Genomic DNA, 17,781 nt, shown 5'->3' with positions numbered 1-17,781 from the left:
ACAAGGTCAAAATAATCTAACATATTGCTATATATGTCACATGAGGTCTTAAATCCCATGATACCCTTTGCAGGAAGGCCACATTTGATGCCGTGGGCTCAAATATGAGCTGATATCTCAGGAATGATAGTAATCAATAAATATCATTGGCAGATAAATATCAAAGTGTTTCAAAAAATTAGCATGGAGAAAATCTGGGGTGGATAACAAGACAGTGGTGTGGCAATTAATTTGGTCAAGTCTGGATTTAGTTCCCCAACATAGCCACCTCTTCCATGGTTATGTTTTGTCTATAAAATAGAGGTAATAAGGATATATCCTAACTCTCTATAATGCTTTAGATGGATTAGCAGTAAGGACCTATGATAATTATATCTATTAATGAATGAAGGGCTGCCCATTCTGCCTGTGAGTTGAATCAAAATCACCAAGAGGAGTTGCAAGAGTCAGATTCCAATTTAATCTAAAAGATTTCCAAGCCTTTAAGAAGCAACCACAATGGACTAGGCTCAAATGTAAGCTCTCTTTTTCAAGCATATGCTCACTGATTGAAGGTCTTATATGTGATAAAAGAAACTAAAACTATTTGTCAAAGACTGGATTAGATGATCTGTAATTTCCCTCTCAACTCATATTCCATATTTTCTTTTTTTTTAATTTTTTAAAATTCATTTTTAGAGAGGAGAGAGAGAGGGTGAGAGAGAGAGAGAGAGAGAGAGAGAGAGAGAGAGAGAGAAGAGAGAGAGAAGGGGGGAGGAGCTGGAAGCATCAACTCCCATATGTGCCTTGACCAGGCAAGCCCAGGGTTTCTAACCAGTGACCTCAGCATTTCCAGGTCGACGCTTTATCTACTGCGCCACCACAGGTCAGACATATTCCGTATTTTCTGTTCTTTTTCAAGCATATGCTCACTGATTGAAGGTCTTATATGTGATAAAAGAAACTAAAAAAACTATTTGTCAAAGACTGGATTAGATGATCTGTAATTTCCCTCTCAACTCATATTCCATATTTTCTGTTCTATAGAAACAAAAATTGAGTAAAACCTAGATGGCAATGATGCAGTCTGAAAAATTATCAGAAAAGAAAATTAAGAAGCTAATTTTTTGCCTGACCAGGCAGTGGCTCAGTGGATAGAGTGACAAATTAGGATGCAGAGGACCCAGGTTCGAAATCCTGAGGTTGCCGGCTTGAGCGTGGGATCAGACATGACCCCATGGTCACTGGCTTAAGCAAGGGGTCACTCGCTTTGCAGTAGCCCCCCAGTCAAGGCATGTATAAGAAAGCAATCAGTGAACAATTAAGGTGCTGCAATGAAGAACTGATGCTTCTCATCTCTCTTCCTTACCCTCTGTCTGTCCCTATCTGTCCCTCTCTGTCACACACAAAAAAGCTGATTTTTCTCTACTGTTCCTAACATTTCCTTATGCTAATATAGTCCTAATTCAACTATTTTTAAATAAAGCAAAAATGATATAATTTTGTAGTATCATTCACAGTTTTTGTACACATATTTTGGACAAACAAATCTTAGAAAATGCAACCTCACTGGTCTTGCTTACATACAAAACAACTTTTTTAGTTAACTTATATAGTGCTTCACATTCTTTTTTGCATTACATTTTTTAAATCTCAAAAATACTCACCACCACCACCAAAGACTTTAGAATGAGATGCAGCACATGATTCTGTAATGTTATTCTCCAAGTGACCAGCTTCATAACACTACAAATAAGTAAAATGCAACATAAAATCAACGTTTCACAATATATGCTAAAAGCTGAATGGTCTCCTGTCATAGATACATAATTCTGGTTTGTTTTTTTTAAATAATTAAAAGAACAGTATGATAAGAGTAAAGGGTTCAACAGAATTTGACCTGTAGTGGCTCAGTTGATAAAGTATTGAACTGGAATGCTGAGGTCACCAGTTTGAAATTTCTGCCTTGCCCAGTAGAGGCACGTATGGAAGAAGCAACTATTAGAAGTTGATTTTAAATGCTGAGGTCGCTGGTTCGAAACCCTGGGCTTGCCTGGTCAAGGCACATATGGGAGTTGATGCTTCCAGCTCCTCCCCTTTCTCTCTCTCTCTCTGTCTCTCTCCTCTCTAAAAATGAATAAATAAATAAATAAATGTATCTTAAAAAAAATTAAAAAAAAAAAAGTTGATTTTTCTCGCTCCTCCCTCCTTCTCTCTCTCCTCTAAAACCAATAAATAAAATATTTTAAAAATAAAGGGGGATGGGGTTTCAATAGAAACTTTATAGAGAAAGGCTCTGGTTAAAAAAAGAAAATGGTTCCAAAAGACTCATAACTACCACTGACTCCTTAAAAAAAAGTTACCCAGAGACTTTCAGTACATAAAGTAGATACAGATACAGCTCTGTCTGAAGTGGGAGGAGAAAGAGAAGGTATATGTGCTCAGAGACTTACCACCTCAGTTCTATTCCACACTACCCTGTATTTATTTATTTATTTTTAGCAAGAAACAGAGAGAGAGACAAACAGGAAGCAAGAGAGATGAGAAACATCAACTCGTAGTTGTGTCACTTTAGATGTTCACTGATTACACTGATTACTTCTCATGCAAGCTTTGACCAGGGGCCTAGAGCCAAGCCTGTGACCCCTTGCTCAAGCCAGCAACCTTGGGTTTCAAACCAGCAACCATAGGACCATATCTCTGATCCGACGCTCAAGCTGACGACCCCACGTTCAAGCTGTTGTGCCTGCACTCAAGCCAGTGACCTTGAGATTTCGAATCTGGGTCCTCAATATCCCAGGTTGATGCTCTAGCCACTGTACCACCACCTGGTTGGGCATACCATCTGTATTTAAAATTTACCATTTTACATTTGTATTTGTAATTTTATATTTTACACCATTATTTACTTGATGAATTCTGAGTATTAAGAAACTCAATCATGGAATGTCTTTCTAATATAAATTAAAAGAACATTAAAACTCAAAACAAAACACCTAAACATAAAGAGTAATTCCTAATACATTTTATTACCCTACTACTAATGCTTTTATGAATTAGTTCCATTCCAAGAAAATGTCTTCTCCCACAAGAATAGTAAGTAATCATCATGACTAGAAAACAACATTTAGAGGCCACAAAAAAGTCAATAGAGCTTACCCAGTGGTGCTACAGTGGATAGAGCATCAACATGAGATGCTAAGGCCACAGGTTTGAGATCTCGAAGTCACTGGGTTAAGCACAGGCTCTTCAACATGATCCCATGGTCGTGGGCTTGAGCAAGGGGTCACTGGCAAAGCTTGAGCACCCTCCTCCCACCCATCAAGCCATGTATGAAAAGCAATAAATGAACAACGAAAGTGATGCAACTATGACTTAAGGCTTCTCATCTCTCTCCTCTCATGTCTGCCTGCCTGCCTGCCTGTCTCTCTCTCTCAAAAAAATAAGTCAATATAATGGATGCTCTTCTTTGCTATAAAGTTCCCAAAGTTCGAAATCAAAACAAGATAAAATATAACTGTGAATTTCCAAATGCTCATTGTATACATTAATAAATCATAAGAATACTATTCCTCATGTTCAATGTAGATCAGAATCTTACAAAGTCAGATAAAATGAAGGAGCAAATGTTAGGTATCCAGTTAAATGGAACAAACGACAAGAAGACAATTTGTATAATTTAAAGAAAAACACTATCTACATTATTCAGATAACCAATTTATATTTCTTTAACACTCACACTAAAGCTGTAAAGCAAAAACAATTCGAATGTTTCCAAACCTACAGTTAGAGAACAATGAAGAAAACATTCTCATTTCCAACTTCATCAATTTATTTTAAAAAGTAAAATAAATATAACAGGATCTGGCCTGTAGCGGCGCAGTAAATAAAGCATCTCCCTGGAATGCTGAGGTCACCAGTTCAAAACCCTGGGCTTGCCAGGTCAAGGCACATATGAAAAACAATGAACAACTAAAGTGAAGCAATTATGAGTTGATAATTCTTGCTCCAACTGTCCCTTCTCTCCTCTCTTCTCTCTGTAAAATCAATAAATAAAAAAATCTAAAAAAACAAAAGAAAAAAATTCTTAAAAAAAAAGATATAACAGAACACCCCCCACCCCTCCCCCCACCCCACCCCCTGCAAATCACACTGCATGAATAAAAATCCATCTGCTCTTCTAATAATGAAAATGACAAAACTCTGTAAATGCCTTGGAGGATATGACTAAGAGGCCAAAACCTTACTTCACATACTGTGGCCATGGATATGCAATATAATAAGCCAGTGTACTTTTTCTTTTTTTCTTTTTTTTTGTATTTTTCTGAAGCTGGAAACGGGGAGAGACAGTCAGACAGACTCCCGCATGCGCCCGACCGGGATCCACCAGGCATGCCCACCAGGGGCAACGCTCTGCCATGACCAGGGCTACTTTAGCGCCTGGGGCAGAGGCTATAGAGCCATCCTCACTGCCCCGGCAAACTTTGCTCCAATGGAGCCCTGGCTGCAGGAGGGGAAGAGAGAGACAGAGAGGAAGGAGGGGGTAGGGGTGGAGAAGCAAATAGGCGCTTCTCCTATGTGCCCTGGCCAGGAATCGAACCCGGGTCCCCCGCACGCCAGGCTGACGCTCTACTGCTGAGCCAACCGGCCAGGGCCAGTGTACTTTTTCTTTTTAAAGCTGGTACATCTTAGCCCAGGGGTCCCCAAACTACGGCCCGTACAGACCGTGGGCCGCATGCGGCCCCCTGAGGCCATTTATCCAGCCCCCACCACACTTCCGGAAGGGGCACCTCTTTCATTGGTGGTCAGTGAGAGGAGCACATTGACCATCTCATTAGCCAAAAGCAGGCCTATAGTTCCCAATCAAATACTGGTCAGTTTATTGATTTAAATTTACTTGTTCTTTATTTTAAATATTGTATTTGTTCCCACTTTGGTTTTTTTACTTTAAAATAAGGTATGTGCAGTGTGCATAGGGATTTGTTCATAGTTTTTTTTTTATAGTCCGGCCCTCCAATGGTCTGAGGGACAGTGAACTGGCCCCCTGTGTAAAAAGTTTGGGGACCCTTGCCTTAGCCTGACCAGGTGGTGGCGCAGTGGATACAGTGTCAAACTGGGATGCGGAAGGACCCAGGTTCGCGACCCAGAGGTCGCCAGCTTGAGCGCGGGCTCATCTGGTTTGAGCAAAAGCTCACCAGCTTGGACACAAGGTTGCTGGCTCGAGCAAGGGGTCACTCAGTCTGCTGAAGGCCCGCGGTCAAGGCATATATGAGAAAGCGATAAATGAACAACTAAGGTGTTGCAAGGCGCAACGAAAAACTAATGATTGATGCTTTTCATCTCTCCGTTCCTGTCTGTCTGTCCCTGTCTATCCCTCTCTCTGACTCTCTCTCTGTCTCTGTAAAAAATAAAAAAATTTAAAAAGCCAGTACACCTTTAAGTTACCATTACCTCAACAGATAATCCTTTCTGTAACCTATGATTAATCCATCTACAGACACAGGTGGAACTGAATGACAGCTTCAACCTGATGACAAAATATACCTCAGAGTATTGAGGACCTCAACTGTGAAGCTGACCAAGTAAGATGGCAGGATTGACTCCTAAAACATAAAAAAAGGTCATTCTCTCTTTAGAGTCTGGTTCTAGCCATCACCAATAATTGTGATTTTTCTCTTGTTCTAGTGCTAGATACAATACCCACCTAAATTCCAAAAAAGTTAAAATTTGACAGTAAAATAGTTATTAATTTTATCTTATGCTTAAAAAAAACCCCAAAATACGAGAGACAGAAAATTACATAGATATCAGAGATTTTTAAGAAATGCTTCTAGCCTGACCAGGCGGTGGCGCAATGGATAGAGCGTCGGACTGGGATGTGAAGGCCTAGGTTCGAGACCCCGAGGTCTGCCTTGAGCATGGGTTCATCTGGTTTGAGCAAGGCTCACCAGCTTAAGCTCAAGGTCACTGGCTCGAGCAAGGGGTCATTCAGTCTGCTGTAGCCCCCTGATCAAGGCACATATGAGAAATCAATCAATGAACAACTAAGGAACCGCAACGAAGAATTGATGTTTCTCATCTCTCTCCCTTCCTGTCTGTCCCTATCTGTCCCTCTCTCTGACTCTGTCTTTGCCACCAAAAAAAAAAAAAAGCTTCTAAAACAATTGGCCGTCAATGTGAGAAAAAGATCTCTTCAAAACTCCATCTCAAAAAATGAAGATGGAACTAAGACCTATACATAAAAATCCATAATAAACTCCTAAAATAAAACAAATAATAATTCCTAATTTAGTTTACGTATGTTGATTGATTTCAGAGAGCAAGACGGCCCATCAATCTGTTCCTGTATGTGCCCTGACCAGGGATTGAACTGACAACCTCTGTGCTTCAGGATGATGCTCTAACCAACCAAGACATCAGCCAGGACAAGAATACCTTCCTGCTCATGGGGTAGGCTAAGATTTTTTTGAAATAAACACAAAAAGAATGAATCATAAGAGAAAAAAATTACATTAAAAAACTTCTCATGAGTCTGACCAGGCGGTGGCGCAGTGGATAGAGCATTGGAATGGGATGCAGAGGAGCCAGGTTCGAGATCCCGAGGTCACCAGCTTGGACCCAAGGTCGCTGGCTTGAGCAAGGGGTTACTCGGTCTGCTGAAGGCCCGCGAACAAGGCACATATGAGAAAGCAATCAATGAACAACTAAGGTGTCGCAATGAAAAACTGATGATTGATGCCTCTCATTTCTCTCCATTCCTGTCTGTCTGTCCCTGCCTATCCCTCTCTCTGACTCTCTGTCTCTGTAAAAAAACAACAACAAAACTTCTCATGAAAGACAATGAACAGGCAATCCACAGACTGGGAAAAAGTATTTATAATACATTTATCTAACAAAGAACTTATATATCTCAAATATAAAAAGCACTCCTAAGTAGCAACCGTAAAAAAAGATAAATAGCCCAACAAAAAAATATATGTATTCTTGGACAGTCACTTTATAAAAATATAGGAATGACACATACTAAGGAGCTCAATATCATTAGCCATTAGGGAAATACAAATTAAAACCAAAGTTAGGCCTGACCAGGAAGTGACGCAGTGGATAGAGCGTTGGACTGGGACACAGAGGACCTAGATTCAAGACCTCCAGGTCACCAGCTTGAGCGCAGGCTCATCTGGTTTGAGCAAAGCTCACCAGCTTTGACCCCAAGTTGCTGGATTGAGCAAGAGGTCACTGGGTCTGCTATAGCCCCACAGTCAAGGCACATATGAGAAAGCAATCAATGAACAACTAAAGTGCCACAACAAAAAACTGATGATTGATGCTTCTCATCTCTGCATTCCTGTCTGTCCCTATCTATTCCTTTCTCTGACTCTCGCTCTGTCACTGTAAAATAAAAATTTTTTTTAAAAAAACAGATATTATTTTGGATCCAGCAAAAAACTTAAAAAAATTTTTTTTGACAGTGACAGAGTCAGAGAGAGAGAGAGGGACAGACAGACAGGAAGGGAGAGAGATGAGAAGCATCAATTTTTTGTTGTGGCACCTTAGTTGTTCATTGATTTGCTTTCTCTTATGTGCCTTGACCAGGGGGAGACAGCAGACCGAGTAACCCCTTGCTCAACCCAATGGGTTCAAGCTGGGAAGCCTTGCACAAACCAGATGAGACTGCGCTCAAGCCAGCAACCTTGGGGTCTCAAACCTGGGTCTTCCGTGTCCCAGTCCAATGCTCCATCCACTGCACCACCATCTGGTCAGGCAGAACACTTAAATTTAAAACAACTGACAAATCAAATGCTAGTAAAGATGTGGAGCAAATGAATCTTATATATTGCTGGGGAAGAATGAAGTTGTACAATCACTTTGCAGAAATGTAAGGCAATTTCTTCCAAAGGTAGTAAATATGGCCTGACCAGGCGGTGGCGCAGTGGATAGAGCATTGGACTGGGATGTGGAGGACTACGTTCGAGACCCCAAGGTTGCCAGCTTGAGTGCAGGCTCATGTGGTTTGAGCAAGGCTCACCAGCTTGAGCCTAAGGTTGCTGGCTTGAGGAAGGGGTTACTCAGTCTGCTGTAGCCTGCCAGTCAAGGCACATATGAGAAATCAATCAATGAACAACTAAGGAACCGCAATGAAGAATTGACGTTTCTTATTTCTCTCTCCCTTCCTGTCTGTCTGTCCCTATCTGTCCCTCTGTCGGACTCTGTCTCTGCCACACACACACACACACACAAAACAAAGGTAGTAAATATGCATGAGCCAGCATCCCACTCCTAATTATTTACACTAAGAGAAATAAAAATATTTGTCCACAGAAAGACTTAAAGAGAACATCTGCACCAACTTTATATTTAATCAACCCAAAATGAAAACCTCAAATGTATTAGCAGGACAAAGAATAAGCAAATTATACTTGGGATACTATTTGGCAATAAAAGGGAATAAACTACTCATTAGCATCCTGTGAAAGTACCTTAAGAACAAATGTTCATAAAAGAACCAGACTTACAAAAACGAAGAATATATTTGACATTCAAGACCAAGCAAAAATATTCTCTAGTTACAGAAGAAAGCATTGCTGGAGGTAGCAAAGTGGATAAAGCATTGACCTTGGACACTGAGGATCCAGGTTCAAAACCCTGAGGTTGCCAGCTTGAGCATGGGATCATAGACATGACCCGATGGTCACCGGCTTGAGGCCAAAGGTCGCTGTCTTGAAAGCAAGGTCGTTACATCAGCTGAAACTCTACCCCTCGTCAAGGCACACATGAGAAAGCAATCAATGAACTGAAGTGCTGCAACGATGAGTTGATGCTTCTCATCTCTCTTCCTATCTGTCTATCGCTCTCTCACTTAAAAAAAAAAGGGATAAAAAAAAAAAGCATAGCTTCTGAAAAATACAAGAATGGGAAATTGAATGAAAAGACTACAAGAGAACTTTTGGAGGTGAAGGATTACACACTAACCCAGGTGTGTAAGAACATACCTCATTTAGGTGGTACTTACATGCATGGTATATACAAACGTCTATCACACAGAACAATTAAGGACTCTATAATTTATGTGTTAATTATATTGTAATTAAATACAAAAGTTCTGGGATACACTTGCTTACATACATTTAAATTAAGTATGTAAACTAAATCACACCTTTTTATCCCCTTGGGGGAAAAAAGCCCTATACATGGCAAGTCACATTTTGGATTAGAAAACTACATTCGACAGAACAATATTATACAAATTAATACTATATTTTAAGCAATCAAATCACAAAACCATTAAGGACTTATCTTATTCCTCAAATCATTCACTTATATACAGTGTGTCCGTAAAGTCATGGTGCACTTTTGACCGGTCACAGGAAAGCAACAAAAGACGACAGAAATGTGAAATCTGCACCAAATAAAAGGAAAACCCTCCCAGTTTCTGTAGGATGATGTGGCAGCATCTGTGCATGCGCAGATGATGACGTAACACTGTGTAAACAGTGGAGCAGCCCATGGCCATGCCGGTCCAGATGTGGACGGTCCAGAGGAAAGTTCAGTGTGTTCTGTGGTTTGCTAAATTCAAATCCTTGACCAAAGTGCAATGTGAATATCGGCACATTTATAACGAAGCGCCACCATGTAGAAATAACATTACTCGGTGGGATAAGTTGAAGGAAACCGGCAGTTTGGTGGAGAAACCCCGTTCTGGTAGGCCATCAGTCAGTGATGTGTCTGTAGAGGCTATACGGGATACCTACCTAAGGAGCCCTGCAAAATCTGTGCGTGAGCCCACATCGAACTGCACTGAATAGGTATGAAACTGGGAGAGTTTTCCTTTTATTTGGTGCAGATTTCACATTTCTATTGTTGTTTTTTTTCTTTCTTAAACTTTTATTTTTTTTCAGAGACAGTGTTAGAAAGAGGGATAGACAGACAGGAACGAAGAGATGAGAAGCATCAATCATCAGTTCCTCGTTGCAACACCTTAGTTGTTCACTGATTGCTCTCCCACATGTGCCCTGACCACGGGCCTTCAGCAGACTGGGTAACCCCTTGCTCGAGACAGCGACTTGGGTCCAAGCTGGTGAGCTTTTTCTCAAACTAGATGAGCCTGCACTGAAGCTGGCGACCTCGGGGTCTAGAACCTGGGTACTCGGCATCCTAGTCCAATGCTCTATCCACTGCACCACCGCCTGGTCAGGCTCTATCGTCTTTTGTTGCTTTCCTGTGACCAGTCAAAAGTGCACCATGGCCCTGGCCGGTTGGCTCAGTGGTAGAGCGTCGGCCTGGCATGCGGAGGTCCCGGGTTCAATTCCCGGCCAGGGCACACAGGAGAAGCGCCCATCTGCTTCTCCACCCCTCCCTCTCTGTCTCTCTCTTCCCCTCCCGCAGCCAAGGCTCCACTGGAGCAAAAGATGGCCCGGGCGCTGGGGATGGCTCCTTGGCCTCTGCCCCAGGTGCTAGAGTGGCTCTGGTCGCGACCGAGCGACGGCCTGGATGGGCAGGGCATCGCCCCTGGTGGGCATGCCGGGTGGATCCCGGTCGGGCGCATGCGGGAGTCTGTCTGACTGCCTCCCCGTTTCCAGCTTCGGAAAAATACAAAAAAAAGAAAAAAGAAAAAAGAAAAAAAAAAAGTGCACCATGACTTTATGGACACACTATATGTCAATTATACCTTAATAAAACTGGGGAGAGGGGAAAAATCATTCACTTAACTGGACTGAATTCTTACTTTTTTTTTAATTCGTCATCACTTCACCTCTAGCAGTAACACATAGCCTTCCATGACTTACCTTGTATACTACTACTAAATTTATCATCTGATTGCAAATTATCACTTCTATGCTCAAAATATTCAACTGAATTCCAGTTTCCTTGGCCTTCTCCATCTATCTCTTCCAAAAATCTTGCAAAATAGTTAAGATTTGAGTAAGTGCAAGCCAAAAGAGAAAACACTACAAAAAATTATCACAGCCTTACTAGAGTATAAGGCAGAAAGAACATGGTAAGTTGTAGACATGATGTCACTGAAGGTTATATAAACTGCAGAGAAAGTTAGCGGAGGAGTGCAGATGAGCTAAGAATAATTGAGAAGTCCATGTCATAATACTCTTGAGAGGAATAAAAGAATTAAAGGATAGCCTGACCAGGCAGTGGCGCAGTGGACAGAGCATCTGAGAGGGACGCAGAGAACCCAGGTTCTAAACCTCAATTTTGCAGGCTTGCGCAAATCATAGACATGACTCCATGATCGCTGGTTTGAACCCAAGGTCGCTGGCGTAAGCAAGGGGTTACTCGGTCTTCTGTAGTCCCTGGTCAAGGCACATATGAGAAAGCAGTCAATGAACAACTAAGGTGCCACAATGAAGAATCAATGCTTCTCATCTCTCTCCCTTCCTGTCTGTCTATTCCTATTTGTCCCTCTCTCTGTCATAAAAAAAAGTAAGTAAATAAATAAATAAATCACATAACGCAGTTTTTAAAATAAAGAATAAAAACACAAATAAATTAAAATTTATATTTACACACAAACCCAGTTAACATCTAAAATACCCCAAAACTTAGGAGGCTAGTCTTATTGGGGTAAGATCACTCAGTAATTTGTATAAATGTCTAATCACTATTTTATATCTAAGGAGAGGGAGAGACAGAGAGAGAGAGAGAGAGAGAAGGGGGGAGGAGCTGGAAGCATCAACTCCCTTATGTGCCTTGACCAGGCAAGCCCAGGGTTTCGAACCGGCAACCTCAGCATTTCCAGGTCAACGCTTTATCCACTGCGCCACCACAGGTCAGGCCCAAAAATGAATATATTTATGTTAACTATAATTGGAGAAAAAAAAGAAAACTTAAGAGCCCTAATGTAAGGTTAAAAAATAGAAATTTCCTATGGCTAAAGAAAGAAGTTCAAAAACTCAAATTATTTTATTACAATCTTCAATTCTTTTTTTTTTAGTGAGAAAGAGAGAGACAGACAGACAGACACAGACAGGAAGGGAGAGAGATGAGAAGCTTCAACTTATAGTTGTAGCACCTTAGTTACTCATTGACCAGGGAGCTACAGCCAAGCCAGTGACCCCTTGCTCAAGCCAGCGACCTTGGGTTAAAGCCAGCAACCACAGGGTCATGTCTATGATCCCACACTAAAGCCAGCAACCCAGTGCTCAAGCTGGTGAGCCCATGCTCAAGCCAGCAACCGTGGGGTTAGGAACCTGGGTCCTAAGCGTTCCACGATGACACTCTATCCACTGCACCATATGTACTCCTCACATGTAAGGGGCATAAGATGTTTCTAAGTTATCAATACCCAGCTGTTATCCATTATAGAATTAGAAAATAATTTTCTATTTCCACTTATTTAATCTCTTCTTGGCTAATGAAAACCAAGTTTGCAAACTCAAAAACTTAAAATTCAAGCGTTTCTGCCTGGATTAGAGACAAACTGGGTCATTACTGAGGTGTTATGCAGACAGGGTACTGTGATGTGAGTAGCTTAGTGCCTTGTGGAGACAGAAGCGAAGTAGAAATCTGGTAAGAGCTTTTATGTCCATAAAAGAAATTACAACAATCATGAACTTCATTCAGTCTTTAAAGTTTTTTCATTTTCATTTGTAAAGAAAACCTAAAACCAAATGATATATGTATCCGAACAAATGCAAAATAGCCTAATATAGAATCTCTCAGACCGACCACCAAGTATATGCTGATATTCTGTAATATTTATGTATATGTGTGCATAATTTGAATCAACAAAAATAACATACCTTTTTAGAAAGGCCAAGATCCCCTTTCTTGGGCATAAATCCAGGGTCTAAATCATTTGATTCAAGAAGTTTCTTAGTTGGTTTTCTCTGACGCTTACTTTCATAATTTCCTGAAACACATGTATCTTTCCATTAGATGATGTAGGAACTGGGCATAAGTTAATTTTAAAAAATGTTTATACCACACAAAAATGAATCACCACATTTTTTTTGTTTTTCTCATCATGTTGTTGGGGAGGGACAAGGTAGGAATTTATTTATTCTAAAATGTTAGTTAACACAAAACAGTTCACAAACTAATGTGAGAGGGTGTGTGTTTGTAAGTCACAAAAGAACATAGGGAGAAATCAAAAGGGCAGAACTGCCTTTATATCAATTCATTGGTGGTAAAACAAAAATAGAAGTAAGGTAAAGCAGAACCCGAATCTGGGCATAAATGAACCGTGATCAGAATAAGCTGTTCCTAAATAAATAAAAAAGTTATTTACTTTATAGAATTACTCTTAAAAATTATGTTAAAAAGCCTAATAACAGAATTTGACAAATAGGGAAAATGAAACCATAACTATCTTTGTAATTCTATTTAAAATCTTTCTGATTCTGCCTTACTTGATTAAACACAACTAGGATACATCTTTTAAAGGCATACTATCACCATCACAAGGTATTCTTGGGAATGTAAAAAGTTACAACCAAAATTTTCCCTGGATGACTATAATATTCAGTAGCCAGAAGTGAATCAGACATAGTATGTTTAGATCCAACTCTTATCAGGTGACATGTATATAATATATAAAGAATAACAAAATAAATAGCAATTGGTAATTCACTTCAAGAGAATATTTACACTTGGCTGCTTACTATGAGTCAAGGAAATTACATTACACATTATTACATCATGATCTCCATTTTATACGCAAGGAAACAAGTTCAGAGGTCAAACAACTTCCCAAGTTGTTTTGATACAAGGATTGGTGAGCCAGTATTTGAAGCATAAGTTTCATGAGATTACTCTATGGTGTGCAGTAATTCTTCCCAAAAACCTATTAACCTTGGGTGTTGACTTACATGATAGTTGATTAACAATCAGAAAGAGCAACAACGGAGTGAGGAGGGTAGTTTTTAAAAATGTCTTCTTGGCCCTGGCAGGTTGGCTCAATGGTAGAGCGTCAGCCTGGCGTGTGGAAGTCCTGGGTTTGATTCCCGGCAAGGGCACACAGGAGAAGCACCTATCTGCTTCTCCACTCTTCCCCCTCTACTTTCTCTCTATCTCTTCCCCTCCCGCAGCCAAGGCTCAATTGGAGCAAAGTTGGCCCAGGCACTGAGGATAGCTCCCTGGCCTCTGCCTCCTGCTCCAACCGAGCATCGCCCTCTTGTGGGCATGCCGGGTGGATCCCGGTCAGGCACATATGGGAGTCTGCCTCCCTACTTCTAACTTTGGAAAAATACAAAAAAAACCCACAAAAAAAACCCAACCAGTCTTCTGAACAGTGTACCACCAATTTAGGGTCACCACAGCCATTTAGCTGGTACTTTAGGAATTTCTGAAGACAAAAGGGGTAGTTTTGTTTTATAGAGGTACAACACTGGCTTTTGATCAAAATATACTAAAATCTCCTCTTTCCTCTAACCATATCCACTTACATACTGAGACCCCACCCCCATCTTACCTGGAGTTTTAACTAGCAATTCCTCAGATTTAAGGGCAGGCCGTCGAGAGACTTCCAGAGCCACAGGCACAGACAAGGTCAGCTGTGGCAACTCAGCATGTCCACCTCCAAGTTCTGACTGAGCCAAAGGGCCTTCCAAAAACGGAGCCTCCTTTTCAAGAACTGGAGGCTCTTCTTTGGTTGAAATCAAATTCTCATCCACCTGCTTGTTCTGAACATTAGATCGACTTCGTGCTAAAAGGTTTTCCTCTTCACAGCGAGAACTTACTACCTAAGAGCAAAATAGAAAAATAAAATTCAGAAGCCAAAGTTGTAATTTGAGTGTCAAAAAGAATAATGCACTTAAAAGTAGTAAAATTCTGACATATACTACAATACGCATAAACTTTGAAGGCATTATGCTAAGTGAAATAAGCTAGTCACAATAAAATAGATCTTGTATGATTCTACTTATTTGAAGTACCAAGAATAGTCCCATTATCTCTTTTTTTAATGGTGAAACTTTTTTTTTAAGACTTTATTCATTTTAGGAGAGAGAGAGAGAGAGAGAAAGAGGATGAAGGAGCAGGAAGCATTAACTCCCCTGGCAAGCACAGGGTTTGAATTGGCAACTTCAGCATTCCAGGTCGATGCTTTAGTCCATTGCACCACCACTAGTCAGGCCAAGAATAGTAAAATTCTAATTTTTTTTTTAATTTATTCAGTTTAGAAAGGAGAGAGAGAGGGAGAGAAGAGAGAGACAGAGAGAGAGGAGGGGAGGAGCAGGAAGCATCAACTCCCATATGTGCCTTGACCAGACAAGCCCAGGGTTTTGAACCGGCGACCTCAGCATTTCCAGGTCGACGCTTTATCCACTGCGCCACCACAGGTCAGACAAGAATAGTAAAATTCTGAGACAGAAAACAGAATGGTGATTACCAAAGGTTGAGAAAGGAGTAAATAAAAGTTTTTAAATAATACAGACTGACCAGGTAGTGGCGCAGTGTATAGAGCATCAGCCTAGGACACTGAGGACCCAGATTCAAGACCTTGAGGTCACCAGCTTAAGCCTAGGCTCACCAGCTTGAGTGCAGGGTTGCCAGATTGAGCATGAAATCACAGACATGACCCCACGGTTGATGGCTTGAGCAAGGGGTCACTGGCTCCGCCAGTCAAGGCACATACGAGAAAGCAATCAATGAAAAATTAAGGTGCCACAACTATGAGTTGATGCTTCTCATCTCATTCCCTTCCTGTTTGTCTCTCTCACAACAATAATAATAATAATAATTTATCAAATTGTTAATTATAACTTCCACATAACAAGAAACAGAACACAGAAATGAGCTTAGTGGTACCTATTAGGAGGCAATCACACACAACTGGATTAGAAAGTGAGGAATCCCAAAGTGATTCTTGCATTGCTTAGATCAGGGGTCTCAAACTCGCGGCCCGCGGGCTGCATGCGGCCCGCCGAACAACTTTGTGCAGCCCGCAGACTAATCCACGAAGTTCAAAATATTTTGGATAAAATTAAGTAAGCTTAGGGGCCTACTTGTATTTGCCGAATGGCTGTGATCTTGCTCTGTGGCCCACATGCTGAGTTGAGTTTGAGACCCCTGGCTTAGATAGTCTTTAACAAAAGAACTTTTCTAGATTTAAAGAGAGTTAAGAAATATAAAACCAGCCTGACCAGGCAGTGGCACAGTGGATAGAGCATTGGACTGGGATGAAGAGGACCCAGGTTCGAGACCCCAAGGTCACCAGATTGAGCGTGGGCTCATCTGGTTTGAGCAAAAAGCCCATCAGTTTGAACCCAAGGTTGCTGGCTCCAGCAAGGGGTTACTCTGTCTGCTGAAGGCCCACGGTCAAGGCACATATGAGAAAGCAATCAATGAACAACTAAGGTGTCGCAATGTGCAACGAAAAACTAATGACTGATGCTTCTCATCTCTCTCCATTCCTGTCTGTCTGTCCCTGTCTATCCCTCTCTCTCTGAAAAAAAAAAAAAAAGAAAAGAAAAAAGAAATATAAAACCAGATAGGTGTAATCTTAGACTGGATCCTGATTTGAATAAAGCAAAAATATAAGGTTAGGAAACAATTGTGGAAATATGAATATAAATTTGTTATAAGATACATTGGTCTTATTAGATATGATGTTAAATAAGTTATAAAGGAAAATGTTTTATTTTTTAGAGGTACATATTATTATATAGGGACAGAAGGTCAAACTATCTCTAATTTATTTTGAAATACTTCAATTTAATGAAATTTAAAAATAAAGCATCAGAACATTTGTTTAAAAAATTAGGATATTACATATTTTTATTCCCTGTTTTTTTACTAAACATTTATTTACTCCTAAATCACTAAATACACTTTGAAAGCAATGGGGGAAATAAACACACACACAGAACAAAGACTCATTTATACATTTCCTATATAACTAGTATATGTTAAGTATTGTGCCAGAAGCTGGAGGTAAAGAACTAAAAAAAGTAAGATCTCAGTTAAAGAAATTATTGCCCCATAAAGACAAAATATGATATTTAAGGCAAAATTGCAGCATCCTAAAAGAATTAATGAAAGAATGTTGAAATGTTGAAACATACCTTGTGCACCTGTTCCTGTACTTTCTTTTGTTTTTTCTTAGGAGCAAATATTTGATCATATTCTTCTGTATATTCCAGAAGCCACTTGCTTGGCTTCCTAAGACGTTTCTTCTCTGACCGCACAGCTAAAAGAAAAACAAGTTCAGCATTAACTAAAAAGTGAAAGGAAAATCCATGTTTTTCACGCAGCCATCTCTGTACTCTCAAAAGTACAGAGATGGAAACTCAAAAAACATCCTGGCCTAAGCTCCAAGAGACTAAAACTTATTTGCTATGGCTTATCATATGCAAAAGTTGGGAGAGGAAAGACTTTAGCTGCTCTGTAGACAAGAGACAGACACACACACAGAACCTATCCAATCTTACAAAAAAGATTAAATTAAAACTAGTATCCTATCCTGGCCTGTGGTAGAACAGTAGAGTGTCTAACTGAAATGCTGGGATTGCTGGGTCGAGGCCCTGGGCTTTCCTGTCAAGGCACATATGAGAAACAATCAATGAAAAACTAAAGTTGATGCTTCTTATCATCCCAGTCTCTGCTCTCTGTAAAATTAATAAATAAAATCTTAAAAAAAAAACTAGTGTCCTATAGTGACAGATACAACTAACATTAAAATACAGATTCTACGTTGGGTAAAAGTATAAAATACATCATGAATTCTTTTCAGTTCCATCTCTTTGGACTATGCAGAATATAAGATGGATGTTCAGATAGACTATTTACTAATCAGTACTATTACATGAATTTAATAAGCAGTCTACACATGCTTCATTATTGATGGTTACA

At 40.2% G+C, this 17,781-nt stretch overlaps 1 protein-coding gene across 7 annotated transcripts in view; it reads right to left on the bottom strand.

Annotated features, from left to right (window-relative positions):
• NSD1 (nuclear receptor binding SET domain protein 1) overlaps nt 1-17,781 on the bottom strand; it is a 183,736-nt gene that overhangs the window by 68,973 nt on the left and 96,982 nt on the right. For 4 of the 7 annotated variants that reach the window (XM_066272301.1, XM_066272300.1, XM_066272299.1 and 1 more), the window contains exons 7-10: nt 16,995-17,119; nt 14,402-14,672; nt 12,732-12,841; nt 1,647-1,725 (exon numbers count right to left, since the gene is read on the bottom strand). In XM_066272301.1, coding sequence (XP_066128398.1) covers nt 1,647-1,725; nt 12,732-12,841; nt 14,402-14,672; nt 16,995-17,119 — 585 coding nt within the window. The remainder of the gene's footprint in view (nt 1-1,646; nt 1,726-12,731; nt 12,842-14,401; nt 14,673-16,994; nt 17,120-17,781) is intronic. The other 3 variants (XM_066272298.1, XM_066272296.1, XM_066272302.1) reach the window with 1 other exon arrangement.

This window comes from Saccopteryx bilineata, chromosome 4 (genome assembly GCF_036850765.1).
Source record: "Saccopteryx bilineata isolate mSacBil1 chromosome 4, mSacBil1_pri_phased_curated, whole genome shotgun sequence".
Taxonomy (NCBI): domain Eukaryota; kingdom Metazoa; phylum Chordata; class Mammalia; order Chiroptera; family Emballonuridae; genus Saccopteryx; species Saccopteryx bilineata.
This window is presented reverse-complemented; position numbering and strand designations above follow the sequence as displayed.